Genomic DNA, 19,871 nt, shown 5'->3' on the forward strand with positions numbered 1-19,871 from the left:
TTAGTTAAACCGACTATGGTACATCCATACCATCGAATAGTACTCAGCAATAAAAAGGGAACAAAGTATTGACACCTTGGTACCACTGGAAACTCACTTCCTAGTACAGAAAACAGGTGGCCAGGGTTTACAAAGTAAACACACTGAACGAATTTGCAGAGAACAATGCTGCAGGGGGAAAAAGCCAGTCCCCTAAGCTTACATATTACGCCATTCCATTTAAATAGAATTCTTGAAATGGCAACATTCTGTAAGTGGGGAACAGCTTAGTGGTTGCCAGGCATCAGGGCAATGGAGAGGGAAGAAGGCGGTTAGCACTGGAAGGACAATGGGAGGCATCCTTGTGCAGAGGAAAGGGTCTGTATGTTGAGTGCGCCGAGGTACTACAGCTGTCCAAGACGCCACCGGTGGGGGAAACAGGTAAAGGGTACACTGCGATCTTTGTATTATTTGTTATAAGTGCAGGTGAATCCTCCGTGAGCTGGTAAAAAAGATTTTAACTAAAATAGAGTTGAACCCTCCAGCACAGACTGACCTGAGTATTCTATCAGTACAGGTTGACCTGAGTATTCTGCCAACAGACTGACCTAGCAGGTCAGTCCCCAGGCCGGGCTCTACCCCTGGGAATGGCACCCCTCCTCCAGAGGAAGCATTTCCCAAATGCCCCAGGATAGGAGTTGGCGCGGAAGGAGAGCCAAGCCGGCGATGAAGACATTCTCCGCTGGATACAGGAACGCCAAGAGCCAACGCTAAGAAGCGGCCTCCACACTGGACGGCGGCCTCCATTAGCCAGCTGCTGCTGGTAAAACAAAGAGAAGGCCGTGGGCAGGTGGCGCTGAGCGCAGACTAAACGCAGTCCGCGGCGGCGGTACCTGAAAGCCAGCACAGATCCACCCAAATGGAGCCCTCGCCTCCCCACAGCTAGCGGGGCGCTCCCGCGGGGGTTCCGCGCCTCCCCTCCGCCAGGTGGAGCCAGTACTCGCAAGGGGGCGTCCGCGGTTCAGAGGTCACATACCGGCTGAAGTAAACCGCGCTCAGGCGGCCTTCAGGAGCGCGACCCCAGCGTCTTTCCTCGGCCCAAGCCCCGGCGCCGAGCAGAGACGACCTTAGCGGTCCTACACCTAGCGGTCCTGCAGGTCCCTGAATCCTCTTTGGATCAGCGCTGAGGAAAGGCGGGAGTGCGGCCGCGCGCCCTGCCTCCGCCGCCATGGCCCAGCTGCGAGCCTGCGAAGTCCGGCAGCTGCTGCACAACAAGTTCGTGGTGGTCATGGGGGACTCGGTCCAGCTGGCCGTGTACAAGGACCTGGTGCTCCTGCTTCAGAAGGACTGCCTGCTGTCCTCCAGTCAGCTGAAGGCCAAGGGCGAGCTGAGCTTCGAGCGCGACATGCTGCTGGTGAGCTGCAGCAGTGGCCGCATGCACTACGACCGCCACTACCGCGAGGTGCGCCAGTTCCGCTCGGGCCACCACCTGGTGCGCTTCTACTTCCTCACGCGCGTGTATTCGCACTACGCGGAGCGCGTCGTGGAGGAGCTGCGTAGGGCCGAGCCCGCCCCGGACGTGGTGGTCATGAACTCCTGCCTCTGGGACCTCGCCAGGGATGGCCGGGGCTTCCCCAGGAGCTACCGGCGTGACGTGGAGAGCCTGTTCGTGCGGTTGGACTGGGCGCTGCCCACGTCCTGCCTTCTGTTGTGGAACACGGCCATGCCCGTGGCCGAGACCATCTCGGGAAGCTGCCTCCCATGCGCGCGCCAGCTCCGCCGCGCCCGCCTGCGCGAAGACGTGATGGAGGCCAACTTCTACAGCTCCGCCGAGGCGGCGAGGCGCGGCTTCGACGTGCTGGACCTACATTTCCACTTCCGCCACGCCACGCGGCACCGGCTCCCCGACGGCGTGCACTGGGACGAGCGCGCGCACCGCCACCTTTCCCAGTTGCTGCTGGCCCACCTGGCTGACGCCTGGGGCGTGGACCTGCCCCGCCGCGAAGCCGTGGACGGGTGGGTCAGGCATGGCCACGCCAACAGACGTGCAGCCCCGGCGGGCAGAAGGCAGCCCCGAGACGACCGACCGGACCCACACGGCCGAGGCGACCGAGCGGGCCGAGGAGACCTCCGTGCCCCTCGATCGCTCGCTTCGTTCTTCTGGGCTCGACCGCCTTTCCCTCCCCGCCGTCAGGTCGCCTTTCTGTCCTCTGACCGGCATTTCTCCAGCGACTCCTCCACGCGCCACATCCGACACAGTGGCGAAGAAAACGCCAGGGTTGGCCGCGAGTCGCGGCCAGGCCCCATCCGCACAAGCTCTGCTCTGCGCCGAGAGAGGAGGCATTCCCCTTACCTTCCGCGGCGCCCCAGCGAGCCACCCCTAAGCCAGCGAAGCCGCACACGCACACACAGAGGGGTCCCGAGAACACCCAGGCCTCAGTAGCCAGACCTGGGAGAACGTCCTGTCTTCCCCAGCATGGTCAATGGGCTGCCTGACCACTATCACACGGGCCTGGCCTTCAGCAACTCTTCCGAGGTGGGGGTATTTTTACGCTTCCTACTCCAATCAGTGAACCGCTTTCCACATCACTCGTCTTTGCCAGAGCTTCCACGCCACTTTTTGGGAAGGGAGCAGGGACCCAGACCACCAGGCCGTTCTCCTCTAAGCATTTAGGGAGAAATGAAGTCTACATAAAAGTGCTCCCCGCCTTAAAAAAAAAAAAAAAAAAAAAAAAAAAGCAGCCATACCCGAATGTAAGTCTTCAGGCAGTATTTTCCATTGACATTCTTCCAAAAAAAGGTAAAAATTTTGATCCTTAGAACTTAAACATTTCAATTAAGATTTCCATTTCACCGTTCGTTTTTGAGTATGTTCATAGAACCTGATATCTAAAGCTTTCACCTAAGTTGTCTTACATATTCTTTACATTTCTCTGTGCTTCAACATAGCATTTGTCCTAAAAAAATTCCATTCACTAATGCAAGGTTGTTTATTTTCTGTTAGAAACATAATCTTTAAAGTTCATCGAATGCCTAGCACATTTTTAAAAATAGACTTTTTACTTTTTTTTTTTTTAAGATAGGGTCTCACTCTGTTGCCCAGGCTGGAGTGCACTGGCTCAAGCGATCCTGTTGCCTCAGCCCCTCAAGTAAGTGGGACCACAGGCGTGCACTACCATGCCTGGCTAACTTTTTAAATTTTTTGTAGAGATGGGGTCTCGCCATATTGCCCAGGCTGTCGTCAAAGTCCTGGACTCAAGCAGTCCTCCTGCTTAGGCCTCCCACAGTGTTGGGAATGCCTGGCCTCCCACAGCAGGGCACCTGACCTAGAATTTAATTTTTAGAGCAATTTTAGGTTCACAGCAAAATTGAGTGGACAGTACAGGGAGTTTCCGTATACTTTTTTGATTTCACACAGGCAAAGCCTCCCCCACTATCAACATCCCACATCAAATGGTACATTTGTTATGTTTGATGAAGCTACGTTAACACATCATTATCACCCCAACACCATAGTTCATTAGAGTTCGTTCTTGATGTTCTCCATTCTATGGGTTTTGACAAATGTATAATGGCATGTATCGTCCATCATTATAGTATCATACAGAATAGTTCCACTGTCTTGAAAATCCTCTCTGCTCTGTCTCTGCATCCTTCCTGGAAACCATGGATCTATAACTGTCTCTATAGTTTTGTTTTTCCCAAAATGCTATATAGTTAGACATACAATATGTAGCCTTTTCAGATTGAGCTCTTCTGATTAGGAATTTAAGTTCCCAACATGTCTTTTCATGGCTTGAGAACTCATTTATGTTTTTTTATTTTTAATTTTTGTGAGTATATATTTATGGGGTACATGAGATGTTTTTATACAGGCACGCAATGTGAAATAATCACATCATGGAGAATGGGGTATCCATCCCTTTATGCATTTATGCTTTGTGTTACAAACAATCCAGTTACACTCTTTTGGTTATTGTAAAGTGTACAATTGTTATTATTGACTGTAGTCACCCTGATATGCTATCAAATAGTAGGTATTATTCATTCTTTCTGTTTTTTTGTACCCAATAACTCATTTATTTTTAGGGCTGAATAATATTCCATTGTCTGGATGTACCACTGTTTATTCACCTACTGAAGGACATTATGGTTGTTTCCAAGTTTTGGCAATTATAAATAAAACTGTTATGAACATCTGTGTGCAGGTTTTTTGTAAATAAAATATAATTTGAATAATTATCAAGGAATATAACTGCTGGATCATGTGGTAAGAGTATGTTTAGTTTTGTAAGAAGCTGCCAGCCTGTCTTTCAATGTGGCTATACCATATTGCATTCCCATCCACATCCTTGGAATCATTTGCTGTTATCAGTGTTTTGGAGTTTTTCTGAAAAGTATAAGGTAGTGTCCAGATTTACGTATTTATTTTTGCATGCAGATTATTTTTACATGCAGATGTCCAGTTGCTTCAGCACTGTTTGTTGAAAAGACTCTCTTTTCTCCATTATGTTGCCTTTGCTCCTTTGTCAAAGATCAGTTGACTATATTTGTGGGTATCTATTTCTGTGTTCACTATTCCGTTCTATTGACCTGTCTATTCTTTTGCCAATACTGCACTATCTTGATTACTGGAAGTTTATAGTAAGGCATGAAGTCAAGTAGTGTCAGTACTCTGACTTAGTTTTCCTTCAATATTGTGTTGGCTACTCTGGGTCTTTTGCCTCCCCATGTAAATGTTAGTATCAATCTGTCAATGTTCACAAAGAGTTTGCTGCAATTTCCCTTGAGATTACATTGAATCTATAGATGAAGTTAGGAAGAACTAACATATTGACAATATTGTCTTTGAGATATCTCTCGAGATTTCTTCTTTGATCCAAGTGTTATTTACAAGTGTGTTGTTTAATCTCCCAGTACTTGGGGATCTTCAAACTACCTTTCTGTTACTGGTATCTAGTTTAATTTTACTGAGGGATTTGAGAGCAGACATTGTATGATTTTTATTTTTAAATTTGTTTAGGTGTGTTTTATGGCCAAGAATGTGGTCTGTCTTGGTGAATGTTCCATGTGAGCTTGAGAAGAATGTGTCATCTGCTGTTGTTGGATGAAGTATTTTATAGATGCCATTTATATCCAGTTGATTGATAGTACTGTTGAGTTCAACTATGTCTGTACTGATTTTCTGGCTGCTGAATCTGTCCATTACTGATAAGTGTTGAAGTTTCCAACTATAATAGTGTATTCCTCTATTTCTCCTTGGAGTTTTATAAGTTTGTGCCTCGTGTATTTTAATGCTCTGTTGTTCGGTGCATACGCTTTAAGGATTGTTATGTCTTCTTGGAGAATTGACTCCTTTTATCATTATGTAAAGTCCGTCTTTATCTGTGATAACATTCCTTGCTTTGAAGTCTGCTCTATCTAAAATTAATGTAGCTACTGAGTTTTCTTTTGATTCGAGTTATTATATCTTTCTCCATCCCTTTATGTTTAATCTTGATATGTCTTTATATTTAAAGTGCGTTTCTTGTAGACAATATATAGTTGGGTCTTTTGATCCACTCTGACAATCTCTTTTTGTGTTAACGACAATTGATGTTTAATTATTGATATTGTTGGATTAATATCTTCCTTATTACTGCATTCTATTCATTGTTTTTTATTCTTCCACTCTTTTGTGGTTTAACTGAGCATTTTGTGTGATTTCATTTTTTTTCTCCTTAGCATATCACCTATAGTATACTTATTTATTTACTTACTTTTTTTAGTGGTTGCTCTGGCATTTTCAATATACATTTGCATCTAATCCAAATCTGCTTTTGAATAACACTATACTGCCTCATGGATAGTGCAAGGTTATCCATAAGTTACAATCACTAAATACATTATTGCCATTATTATTATTTATTTATTTATTTATTTATTTGAGACGGAGTCTCACTCTGTAGCCCAGGCTGGAGTGCAGTGGTGCGATCTCGGCTCACTGCAACCTCTGCCTCCTGGGTTCACGCCATTCTTCTGCCTCAGCCTCCTGAGTAGCTGGGATTACAGGCGGCTGCCACCACGCCCCACTAATTTTTTGTATTTTTAGTAGATCTGGGGTTTCACTGTGTTAGCCAGGATGGTCTCAATCTACTGACCTCGTGATCCTCCCACCTTGGCCTCCTGAAGTGCTGGGATTACAGGCGTGAGCCACTGTGCCCAGCCTGCTATTATTATTTTTAACAAACTGTTGTATATTCAACCAATTAAGTAGAGAAAAATAAGTTCTTTTTTGTTTACCTTCACTTATTCCTTCTCTGATGCTCTTCTTTATGTGAAGCAAAATTTCTGACCTATATTATTATCCTCTCTGAAAAATTTCTTTTAACATTTTTTGCAAGGCAGGTTTACTGGCAACAAATTTTCTCTATTTTTGTTTGTTTGGGAAAGTCTTAATAGGCATACCTCAGAGATATTGTGGGTTTGGTTCCAGACCACCACAATAAAGCGAATGTCTCAAAGCAAGTCATGGATTTTTTGGTTTCTCAGTGCATACAAAAGTTAGATTTACATGCTACTATAGTCCAGTAAGTGTGCAATAGAAGTAAGTCTAAAGAACCCAATGGACATAAGTTAATTTAAAATTTTTTATTGCCAAAAAATGCTAGCTATCATCCGAGCCTTTAGCAAGTTGTAATCTTTTTGTTGGTGGAAGGTCTTGCCTCCATATTGATGGCTACTGACTGATCAGGGTAGTAGTTGCTGAAGGTTGAGGTGGCTGTGTCAGTTTCTTAAAATATAACGTTGAAGTTGCTGTATCAATTGACTCTTTGTTTCACAAAATATTTATCTGTAGCATGCAGTGCTGTTTGACAGCATTTTACTCACAGTAGAACTTCTTTCAAAATTGAATCAATACTCTCAAACCCTGCATACTGCTTTATAAACTAAGTTTATGTAAAATTTTAGATCTTTTATTGTCATTTCAACAATGTTCAGAGCATCTTCACCGGAGAAGTTTCCATCTCAGGAAACTATTTTCTGTGTTCATTTATAAGAACCAACTCCTCATTCGTTCAAGTTTTATCATGAGATTATAGCAATGTAGTCTCATCTTTAGGCTCCACTTCTAATTCTAGTTCCCTTGCTATTTTGACCACATCTGCAGTTGCTTCCTCCACTAAAGTTTTAAACCCCTCAAAGTCATCGATAAGGGTTAGAATCAGCTTCTTCCAGACCTCTGTTAATGTTGATATTTTGACATCTTCCCATGAATAAAGAATGTTCTTAATGGCATCAAAAGTGAATTCTTTCCAGAACATTTTCAGTTTATTTTGCCCAGATCCATCAGAGGAATCACTATGTATGGCAGCTCTAGCTTTATGAAATGTATTTCTTAAATAATAATTAAAAGTTGAAATTGCTTCTTGATCCATGAGCTGCAGAATGGATGTTATGTTAGCAGTCATGAAAACAACATTAATCTGTTTATATATCTTCATTGTAGCTTTTGGATGATCAGATGCATTGTCAATGAGCAGTAATATTTTGACAGGAATCTTTTTTTTCGGAGCAATAGGTCTCATCAGTGGGCTTAAAATATATATTAAGAAAACCATGCTGTAAACAGATGTGCTGTCATCCAGGTTTTGTTGTTCCATTTACAGAACACGGAGTAAATTTAGCATAATTCTTAAGGGTTCTAAGATTTTCAGAATGGTAATCGTTGGCTTCAACTTCAAGCCACCAGCATTAGTCCCTAACAAGAGATTCTCCCTGTCCTTTGTAGCCTTGAAGCCAGACATTGACTTCTCTAGCTATGAAAATCCTAGATGGCATCTTCCAATATAAGGCTCTTACCTCTACAATGGAAATCTGTTGTTTAATATGTCCACCTTCATCATTGTCTTTGCTAGATCCACTAGCTTTCTCCTTTTCTTCTGCAGCTTCCTCACCTCTCTTGGCCTTCAAAAAATTGAAGAGAGTTACAGCCTTGCTCTGGATTGGGCTTTGGCTTAATGGAATGTTGTAGCTGGTTTGATCTTCTATCCAGATCACTAAGACTTTCTCCATATTTGCAATAAGGCTGTTTTGCTTTCTTATCATTCATGTGTTCACTGGAGTAGTGCTTTTTATTTCTTCAAGAACTTTTGCGGCAGGGCGCGGTGGCTCACGCCTGTAATCCCAGCACTTTGGGAGGCCGAGGCGGGCGGATCACGAGGTCAGGAGATCGAGACCATCCTGGCTAACACGGTGAAACCCCGTCTCTACTAAAAATACAAAAAATTAGCCGGGCGTGGTAGCGGGCGCCTGTAGTCCCAGCTACTTGGGAGGCTGAGGCAGGAGAATGGCGTGAACCCGGGAGGCGGAGCTTGCAGTGAGCCGAGATCGCGCCACTGCACTCCAGCCTGGGCGACAGAGCGAGACTCCGTCTCAAAAAAAAAAAAAAAAAAAAACTTTTGCATTCACAACTTGGCTAAACTGTTTAACACAAGAGGCCTATCTTCCAACTTATCTCGCATTTTGACCTGCCTTTCTCACTGTTTAATTATTTCTAACTTTTGATTCTAAGTGGGAGACCTGCAACTCTTCCTTCTACTTGAACACTTAGAGGCTATCATAGGGTTATTAATTGGCCTAATTTAAATATTGTTGTGCTTCAGAGAAAATGGAGGCCTGAGACGAGGCAGAGGGATGGGGGAATGGCGAGTCAGTGGAGCAGGCAGAGCACACACGACATTTATCAGTTAAGCTTGCCCTCTTATATAAGTGCAGTTCATGGCATCCCAAAACAATTACAGTAGTAAAATCAAAGATTGCTGACCATAAATCACCATAACATATATAATAATAATAATAAAAGTATGAATTATTGTGAGAATTACCAATATATCACACAGAGACACAAATTGAGCACATGTTGGGAAAATACCATGGATAGACTTGCTCAATGCAGGATTGCCACAAACCTTTAATTTGTAAGAATCATAATATCTGCAAAGTGCTATAAAGTGAAGCATAATACAATCAGCTATATCTGTACTTCTCCTTCACTTTGAAGAATAATGTAAAAGATACAAAATTCTAGGTTGGTATTTTTTTTTCCTTTTTTCTGAACATTTTAAATATATCACTCCACTCTCTGCTTTTTAGTTGTGGAAGTTTCTATGGACATATCCTCAAGCTCATTAATTCTTTCCTCAGATATGTCTAATCTACTAACCACACCATCAAAGGCATTCTTCATTTCTGTTACAGTGTTTTTGGCTTCTACAATTCTTTTTGATTCTTAGAATTCCATCTCTCTGCTGAATTACCTAATCTGTTCTTGAGTGTTGTCTACCTTTTTCTATTAGAATCTGTAGCATATTAATAATAGTTGTTTTAAATTACTGGTTTGATAATTTCAAAATCCCTGCTATATCTGAGTCTGGTTCTGAGCTTGTTCTGTCTCTGCAAACTGTGTTTTTTTTTTTCCTTTTATTATGCCTTGTAGTTTTTTGTTGAAAGCTGGACATGATGTACTAGGTAAAAGGAACTGTAGTAAATAAGCTTTTAGTTATATGGTAGTAAGGTATGGTGGGAGGAGAAGCATACTATAGTCCTGTGATTAGGTCTCAGTCATATAATGAGGCTGTATTGCTGGGCTGTAATCTTCACAAGTGCTTCTAAGTTTTTGCCCCCACTTAGTGGGACAGGATGGCTTAGAGGGGGCTGGAGTTGGGTACTTCCCTTCTTTGATGTCAGTTAGGTGCTGATAAAACCCCAGTAGATTAGATTCCAGCAAAATAGTTTCTCTTGAGGGCAGCATGTGTTAGGAATAACAGAATTCTCTGAGCATATTTCACAATGGCTGCTTTTTCCCTCTCCATGCAGAAAGGATAGGGAATATTTCTTTCCTTTTTACTGTGAGAACCTGGTAGAGCTCCTGAAAGTAGAACCTAGAAAACATGGGGCTCACCTAAAACTGGGCTCTCCTGGAGTTTTTAGCATTCAGGTTTGTTCACACTGAGCCTTCAGCAATTAGCCAATTACAGTTTAAGTTTTCCTCTCTTGACCCAGCTCCCACAAGGTTTATTCTCCTTTAAGTTGTGCTTCTCTGTATTTGCCAGTGTGTCCCCAATTCGGGGGATAATGGTTTGCCCTGTGTTCTCAATTCTCTGAGGGATCTAAGATTTGTTGCCTTTCAGTTTATTCAGTATTTTAACTGTTAGAATGGAGTGATGACTTCCAAGCTTCTTACGTGCTGAACCAAAACTGGAACTCCCGTCTAGCACGTTTTGAAGTGGCCCAGAGAACTGAAACACATTGCACTGTAAGCTACAGCTCCCACTAAACAATTTTTATTGTCTATTTTTATTCCTTAACATTATCTACTTCTTTATAGTTTATGCTTTTTAAAAAACTTTTGGTTAAGAAATTGGTCTACTTTCCCATCAACTATCTTTGGTTAGAACTTTACATTGACTACCCCTTCTAGTAATACTGCCCCCCATATGACAAATCAAAGTATGGGTTTACTCCAGGCTGCCCTGACTCTCTGTCTTTGCATCCTTTCCCCAGCTATAGTGTGGCATATTCCTGGGGTAGAAGCCCTTCTGCCAGGCTGCATGCTGCAGGAGGTACATGCAAAGTAAACAAGACAAAATGAACATCATCACACATTCAGCTTCATTACATGAACGGGAAATTGAAAGCAACATTTCCATCACATTTTCTCAATAATCAATGCCATGGAATTTTAATAATGAAAGATAGAGATTAGTACATTGTGATGTAGAGTGTTTTCAGGGAACTAGGATATTGCCTGAAAATAAATAGCATTGAACATTTCCTCACTGTTAAGTTTATGCTAGGTCCTCTTATGTCTCGCTTATCATAATTCTCTGAAGCAGGTTCCTTTGAAAAAGGCTCCATTCTTATCCCATCCTTTGTTACACTCTCCCCATGTTTTCATAGACTGTAAACTCGCTAATGCATACACATGGCAGGGACCAAGTCTCATCTCAATGCATCTTGTGTCACGGTGTACCCATCAATCCACTGTGCACTGAAAAAAGACTACAGCCCTACAACCTCTTTACTCGGGTTTTGTGCATGCTGCTTAATTTCACTGCATCTGTCAAGCCGTTCTTTATCGAAGAGTCTAACAGCCTTTGAGTGCACGGTGCTCTATCACTTATGTAGGGGTTATATTGATCTTTCTGGTGTGTGCTCTAAAGTGGCTGGCATCAAAAGCCAGTGAGGCAGCCAGTTTGAGCAGTATGGGCCATTTACAAACTTCAGGATGAGATGCTGCAGGATGCCAGGGAAAACGTTTTTGTTTTTCCAGAGGGAACCATAGTTCATGAAATGTGGTTAATGTACCATATTTGTATACCCTTAAAATCATTTTATAACCACACTGAGTGCCTCTAAACATTAAATATATTTTATAAGTAGTTGGTTAACTAGCTGTTGTATGCTTTAAATAGTAAATAAAATGGAAAGGCACTAAACAGTGACTATATTTCATAGAGTAAGATGCTTTTCCAGCCACTCAATAATTCTCAATGTTAAGAAAAATTGATTTTAGAGGCTGAGTGCCTCTAAAAATTAGCATCTTATCTTCCTACAGGGGATGATATTCAGTTAGTCTCCTTTCTTCCAGCTTTTGACTTAATGGTCTCTAAGGGTCCCTCCTTTCTGAAAAATTCTGTAGGTTATGTTGGATTATAATTTGGGCATATATGTAATTAACTGGGCAAAATATAAATCAGGAAGCAGTTCCATCTTGTTTTTTTTTTTGAATCTTAATTGCAAAAGAACTACCTCTTCACCCACTAACCATTCCATAACTCCCATCTCTTCTCTCTCCACCAAAGACTGCATAGAGTCCAAGCACTGCATAGAGAGACCTATGGCAAATTAAATCATTTTCCTAATTCTTTAGCAACTCCGGCCTTTAAGGAAGTCATATTGCCAATATTGAGACTTTAAAGATAAATAGAGTAATAGCTGACAGCATCACAGAAGTTGAGAACTGAAGTACTCAGATACTCCACAGTTATGGAAAACTGTGTTAAAAGAAGATGCAACTCTTAGTTCTGCCTAAACCACAACCAGCTGGGTGACCCTTGAGATGTCACAGGGCATCCTTGAGTAATCTGTTATAACCTCGTTAATGTAACTCATCAGTCAAATGCATAGTTTGAGCTAGATTCCAGAACCTGGCAGCAGGATAATCTCCATGGTTTCCTTTTAGATCTAATAATTTATAAATTACTTCTAGCTGTTTATCTCATTCTGAAGAACCATGTGTCTCAAGTGTTCTCAACAGTTCCACAGCAGTGGGTGGCTGGCATGTTGAAGCCTGAGGAAGAACAGATAAGCATCAAACTTCCTGGGTACATATGCTTATACTTAGAAAGAATGCAAAGAGTGAACAAAATTCTTCTCAGATACACCCTCAGAATTCCCACTGATGTCATTAGGAACTATGTGGGATTAGATGAGTATGGGTTGCTGATTTGAGTCAAATCCAGCAGTGAGCTGGCACTGATTTTTCCAGGTTAGAATGATGTTGCCTCCTGGTTCACAGACTTGAGAAAGATGTGGCAAAAAGCAAAACCCCAGGATACTATAGATTATAATTTGGGCACATATGTAATTAATTGGGCAAAGATCTCTGAGGTGGCGGTATTGCATCAATTGCCATTGTATCCCTAGCATCCAATCAATAGCAGTTGATCAGTGAACATCTGTGGAGCTAAACTGAATCCCATAAACAAATGCAGCATAGCAGACGGAAAATGTAAACTGTCTAAAATGAAAATCCAAGAAGGCTGAGGCAGCACTCAAAATGAGCCCTCTAGTCAACAGTGTTATAACAGAAATGCCACGAAAATCATAATTTCCCAAAAAAGGAATCATTTCGCTGATTGGATTCAATCCAGAATTTGCTTTTCCAGCCAAAAAGCAGAGTAGGGTCCCACCCTTCCTCCCAACACAAATACATCCTCAAATACAGAGAAGTAAAGCAAAGAACACAGACAATGTCACCTTACTACTGAAGTAAACAATAGTAATTAACAATAGATGGCTTACCTTGTGCCAGCTACTCTTCCAAAAGCTCTATGGGTATTATCTAATTTAAATCTCACTACAGTCCTCTTAGGTAGACACTGTTATTGCCATTTTATATTATAGTTAAGGAAAAACATGCACCAGTGTTTTGAAAAACCTCAAAGTCTGGGCAATTTAGAAGACAAGATGACTGACTCTGTAGCAATAGTCACTATAGATAGCTCTGTATTTAAAATCTGAACTTCTAGTGGTCTACCATTATACAAATAAAAATATTCTCCAATTAATGTAAAACTCCATGATGTGAGAAAGCATTATAGAAAAGAACAATATGAAACACAGGAAATGAGTCAGCAAACCAGAAGTCCAAAATGATGTGGCCAGGAAAAGAAACAATTACCATAGCCACAGTTGGAGAAAGATTTTATCTGTCCCATTGGGTATGATCTCACTATGTATAATCCCAGTGATTAGGATATGTGTATATTCATAACTTTTGATGCACTAGAGAAAGAAATGGGCCAATAATTTTGTATACAAAAGGGCATTTTTTTTCCATGGCTAGCCCTAGGCAAAATTGTAGACTATGATGGAGTAATGGGCTTATATATCAGATCTGGATATGAATTATGACTTTTACCAACTGGTCACAAGTCCTATGGCTGTCCTGACAGAGGTCCAGGACCCCTTCCTGAACAGCAACCATGGTAGCTCACTAGTATTTAATTTTTCCTCTTAACTGTGGAATGCAACCTCATGTTAATAAGACTTAGATAAAATAGGTGAGTAAACAGAGAGTAGACCCAAGTTTTGAACCCCTCAGTGGTTACATCTACTTCTCCTATGTAGAAGACTAACCCTGATTATTAACTTATTCGATGTTTAGTCAACAGATGTTTGTTGAAACATACAATGTGTCAGAAACTGACTAGTATCTGGGGATAAATCTAGTGAGAAAGATCTCTACAAACATTGCTAACAAGGGAGACTAACAAATATAGTGAAGCATTAATAAGTGCTAGGAGAAACGTAAAGGAGGCAGTGTGGCTTGGCAAGGAGTATGGTGATATCAGATATCAGATGATCATGAAAGTCATTGCGGAAATTACATTTAGCACAGAGCTGAAGGAGGTGAAGGACCAAGTCATGAAGATATTTAGGGAAAAGGGTGAAACCCTGATGTTTCAAGGTAGATGTATGTTGTCATATTCAATGAGTTTTAAGTAGCAGAAGGGTCAAGCTGGGAAGGGGTAGCTGGTTAGCTCAGATCAATCAGGTTTCATCCTTAGCCTTATAGGCCATAATAAGCATTTCAGTTTTTATGCTAAGAGAGATGAGAAACATGAAAAAGTTGTATGATCCTTTAGGTTTTAAAAGGACCATTCTGGCTATGGGTTGAGAATGGGGAGGAGGCAGAGTGAAATGAAGGTGATAAGTTAGAAGACCATTGCAAATCCCAACTTTCTTTCAAGGCTTGGGCAAGGATGATTTTGCTGGAGGTGGTGAGAAAAGGTTGATTTGGGAGATATTTGGGATTAAAGCCTGGAGCTTTGCTCATGATTTGGATATGGGATGTGAGGAAAAGAAAGGATGCAAACATGACTAAGATTTTTGCCTGAGCAACCAGAATATTAACTAAATGATTATAGCATAATCTCAGTTTTCTTTCCTCAAAGACATCTGTTTAACTTTTCAGATGAGTTATGACACCACACAACTTATCACACACAAAAAAAGAAAAAGAAATTGTATCACATTATATCTAGCCTCCACTCCCTAACAGAAGTTGAGGTCATTTACAACATTAAAACCTAAATAAAGTCAAACAGTTGGAATAGAAATAAAAACACAAACAAATAGAAGTGAAAAATAGTAGGAAGACATAGAACCTAGGAAATATTCCCTACTTCTGTTTCTAGCTGAAAGAACAAGCTAAATTTCTTGAATTCCAGAACTTCAAATCAAGGAACATGTTTCCTCAGATGCTCCACCCAAACTGTAATAATTGCTTAAGCCCCACAAATCCAGAATTAACACAATTTGCTAAAGTAGGCTGGTGCCAGCCCGAAGGTACATCAGGGACAAACACTACAGAATGAGAGAAGAAAGGTCATTCACCAGGTTAGGGGCCATAAAGAATACACAATTGTCCACTTCCCTGCCTGCAGAGCCTGTCTCTTCCTTGCCAATTCCCTTTACCACTCATCCAATAAGCCCCGGTTTTCTGGGTGAAGTGTGCCTTTTTTTCCCTAAGACTCTTGATTCCTCGAAGTTTTAAGTTTTTCTCCCAACCCATTCTTCCTCAAATTAATAATACTGTGAGCTGAGACTCGTCTGTTCTGTGTGACCCCTTTTTGCCTCCCAGGGACTCTTACACATATCCCTAATAAGACATAAAAGGAACCAGCATGTCTCTCCTTTCCTACTAGAAGGAATGTGTGAGAGTCATTTCTGTTGAGCCATTGCCCTGACACCTAATATTTTCATAAGGAATAAGCAAACTGTCAGGTTTAGTCAGACTCGACACTCCTCATAGGCAACTTCAGAATTTAAAGTCACCAGCACTAAGATTACTCACCTTTTCAAACAGTCTCTAATCGGAGCTCCATGTTTGGGAGTTGAACTAGGCTGGCACCATTGCTTTAAAGTCTTAATTATTTCAGCACAGGATGGTTATGGAGAGGCTTAGAAAGTACTATATAATTTCATCTGTTTAATAACATTTCAGGAACTAGAATCAAAAGAATGGTAATACTCTAGATTCCAGTGTCAATGTCAAACCTCCCATGGATGTGGTCTTACAATCTGGATCTGAGGAAGGGGTTAAAAACATTTCAGATAAAGAAAAGAAACTTAGCCTTGCAGCCCACCTGGAACATCACCATCCCCTTAATGAGTAAACCTGGCAAAACTTTCCAATAAGGAAGAAAGTAGAAGCAGAGTCCTCAGTTCCCTTTCATACAACTTATGATACCAGAACCAGAAGGGCCAAGAGGAACAAGGCAGCCAGACAAACCATTCCTGAAATAAAAGTCAAAAAATGGAAACACAATAATCTCTTGAAACCCCTCCCACATATAAACACTGACCTGGGCGTGGAAATAAGAGGACACCTGTCTCCTCAGACTGGGCCACAGACACTGGCATGGAAATATCTTTGAAGGTAGTTCCCCACATCTGTCTTCTGAAAGCTATACATCATTTTGACGTAGATATTTTCCTTAATGATAATTTTTATTGATCACTTATTGTGTGCCAGAAATTATATGATTTCTTTACTTGTGGGTCATAGTAACTTTAGGGAGTACCATTATTTCCCTTAAGATACACATTCCTTACCCACAGTAGATTTTCCTTCATTTAATTCTAAGTCTTGTTGATCCACATTGTTTCCCAAGACTTCAAGAGTAACAACACTTGAGTGGTGAAGTTCAGAATGTTTTAGACTAATGAAAATGACCTTGAGACAACATAATCTAAAGTTTGAGTTCTGACTTAACCTTTTAGTCTTATTTAGTAATGCTACATAAGTAATGCCCCTATTGCCTCCTAAATAGTTCATTTCATTTTAATCTTGTCCCCGTTCTGAAGCTGAGGCTGGATTAGAAAAATTGACTTACTTCCATGAAGATGTCCCGTATAGATGTATAGGGCAGGCTATAATCCCATAATCAACAGGTTTTATGACTGGGAGACACCATGGGTGGGGCTAAAAGTCCTCTAAGAACCCAATGATCATTAGTGAGGAGAGACAACCCCCTTCCTCCAGCTCTTGGTGTTTGGATATTTGAGCTGTCAAATGAGGATTCTTGGAGATTTTAATTATGCTTTGCATTTGAGGTCAGAAGCTGGGCTTTGTTCTTCCTTGTCACCCTATACCCTGCGCAGAGCCTGACATGCAGAAGATGCTCAGCCATGTTTGGGGAGAGAAGGGAGGGAGGTAAAAAAGAAGGGAATGACATATGGTTAAACACAGGACTAGATCAAAGAATATGTTTGCAAATAAATATTGCCCTGTGATATGTCTTCTGTTTTTAATCTTGAGGGATATTTTTTATTATTTCACTTGTTATTGTTTAAAAAATTTTTTCCTTTAATAGGAATAAACTATGAGAACAAATATTTGCCTTTTATTTTATTTTTCATGTCTGCTTTATGGCAGCAAGCACAGGATTAGCAGAGGCTTTACAATATTTATGATTTGACTTACTTGCAATGAATATTATTTCATATTGATTGAACTTTAAGTTAAATAAAATTTTCATGCAAACTTTTTTTGCTTTTTAAAAAGCTTCTTCAGATTCTGAAGTTTAAATCTTGTCCCCATTCTGAAGCTCAGAGTAGATCAGAAAAAAAATGACTTGGTTTCATGAAGATGTCATGCATATTAACATACATTTTCTATTTCCTAACAATTATTTGACATGGATTTCATCTCCAATTTTTCTAAATTCTAATTTCATTCTAAATTCATTCTAATTCATCTCCAATTTTTCCCTCCAGGATTCATTATTATACTTTTATTTATTAGCAAAAAGATACATTTTTTGAGTAACTTCCCTAATCAAACATTTTAAAAGTATACAGATACACCCCAAAGAGCCTGTAGCTTTAGTCTGATCTCTAAAAATTACAGATAAGCCTCTATATAGAAGATAGTTGAAATGTATTTATTATAAATTCAAGGGACAAGATTATTCATGATTTCCTAGCTGTATGGTACTAGATGAAATCATTCATAATTAGGGCAAGTTAACACTTCGTTCCTATTAACATGTGGAGATCTAGATAACAGTCAAGATCAAACCAACAGAATTTCATTCAAATTTGGAGAGTTGGAGAGAACCAAAAGTTTGTTCTAGGAAGCAATAAAAAAATGAGGTTTGGTTAAATTCTAAGATCAATAAATTAGTATGATTTATTTGAAGCTGAAGGTTATGAAAAGTCCATTTTCAAAACACTGGTTGATTGTGTTTCTGAACCAAAAAGCCAACAAATATTTACTGAGTGTCTACTGTCTCCATGGCCCTATTAGGTGCTAGTGATGGATACAAAAAAATATATAAAATATGATTGGTGATTACCCACATGAAGCTTTCAATCATGTTAGAAAGGAAGAAAAAGACACTTATGCATAAAAAGTTACAATATCAACTGGTGTTTTGCAAAGTAGTTCATATTTTCTTTGTTCTTATTCTCTTTTAAAATTCTCAGGAAGCTACATGTAATTTCTAGAAAAGGTGATAATTTAAACAATGTTTAAAATTTAGTAGAAAGAATTAGGCCAAAATAAATATTTAAGTGTAAAATTCAAACAATTGTTAAAAATGTATTTTACAGGCAGAACAAACAAGGGAAATTATATTTATTAAAACTCAGATGATTAGAAAAGCAACCAGCAGAGTTGGATGAAAGAAAGTTTAATATAAAACTCTTGGAGGACAACAGCCTTGGTGCAATGAAAGGTGTCCAGACCCAGGAGGGCTTCCATCAGAGCACTTCCTTTCTTTCCGGACCCTGCAGAGTACAAAATCCTTGTAGGTGCATCCTTAATTATTTCTTCACATAACACAGAAGCATGAGCCAGCTTTAAAATTCTAGCTAAAGAATACGGCCTTGGGCATCAAATACATGCACACATAAAGAAGTTCTTTCATACTTAGGAAAGTAGAGACTGAACCATTGTGCAAGCAGAAAGGGTAAGAAGCCAGGAGAGGCCCCAGAGTATACCATTCACTATGTGTGCAGTAATTTGTGTAAGAAGGTAGTGACATGCTTGTCTGCCTCACAGATTACCCGCCCAGAAAGCCTATGTTAAAGAAAGGAAAAAAAGAAAAAAACAAAAAAGAGTTGACCAAAAAGTACTAGTAGAGCATAGTCTCTTACAAAAAAATATTTTTATAAATAAAAAGAAGTGCACTTTTATGAGCAAGGTCACATTTACCTTCAGGAAACTGTCATGTTTGGGAGTTGGGTGTGGAGATGGAGCAGCTTGTGTTTGGGGTAGACAAAGAATGCATTACTGTAAGGCAGGTAAATTATCAAGTGGGAATCACCTCCTGTTAGAATTACAGGAGATGTTGAAAACTATTTACTTACTAAATAAACAAGCAAATAACATGAAGATGGGGGGTTAATAGAACTCAATTCAGGACACAAAAACAGTGCAGAAAATCATGAAGATCAACAGAAATATTATTGCTACTGAAGAACAAATGATTTGAGGAATAGATGGGGACAGATTGCAAAGGTCAAGAAGTTTAAGCTTTTGGACTTGAATCCATGAGCAATGGAAGGTCCATTAAAGCTTGAGAGGCCAGGAAGGCTAAGGATAGGGCCAGCTGGAGAATATGAATCAAATTCTGATTCAGGAAGATTTATCTGGTAAGCTTGTGACATAACAAAAATTAAATGTTTGGTCTCTGCCCCTGGCTTCTGGCATACAGTGTCTAAAACCTTTGTAATTTCCTGACCAGTAGGGGTGCTGGATGTATCTTTTGTCCTAATATTTGGTCTTTGACCCGGTTCCTGACACAGAGCTTCTATCCCTTAGGATTTTTTGGCTGATAGGGGCATCATTTATTATAATGAGGCAATTTTTGTGGGCTCCTAGATATGGGCTGATCACCAGAAACACCAAACTATAATTAGAAGCTTGAAACATTCAGCTCTTGCACCCTCTGGGAAGAAGAGAAGGGCTGGAGATTAAAAATCAAACATGCCTATGTGATGAAGTCGACATAGAAATCACTAAACTATGGGGTTCAGAGAGCTTACATGTTGGAGAACACATCTACCTGCTGGGAGAGTGCGGCACAGAGGCTTCTATGTTTGGGGCCCTTCCA

At 40.6% G+C, this 19,871-nt stretch overlaps 1 protein-coding gene across 2 annotated transcripts; it reads left to right on the forward strand.

Annotated features, from left to right (window-relative positions):
• The first annotated feature begins 263 nt into the window (after positions 1-263).
• LOC739478 (PC-esterase domain-containing protein 1B-like) lies at positions 264-4,176 on the forward strand. Of its 2 annotated transcripts, XR_008546684.1 has the most exons (3): positions 264-420; positions 557-2,779; positions 4,069-4,176. XR_008546684.1 is itself a non-coding variant. In XM_054679311.1 (2 exons), the coding sequence occupies exon 2, from the start codon at positions 1,208-1,210 to the stop codon at positions 2,420-2,422; it is 1,215 nt and encodes a 404-aa protein (XP_054535286.1). In that variant the 5' UTR covers positions 264-420; positions 557-1,207; the 3' UTR covers positions 2,423-4,176. The 2 variants fall into 2 exon arrangements, 1 of the variants encoding a protein (XP_054535286.1); XM_054679311.1 differs by having other exon boundaries at positions 557-4,176.
• The last annotated feature ends 15,695 nt before the right edge of the window (positions 4,177-19,871 follow it).

Source organism: Pan troglodytes, chromosome 13, assembly GCF_028858775.2.
Source record: "Pan troglodytes isolate AG18354 chromosome 13, NHGRI_mPanTro3-v2.0_pri, whole genome shotgun sequence".
NCBI lineage: Eukaryota > Metazoa > Chordata > Mammalia > Primates > Hominidae > Pan > Pan troglodytes.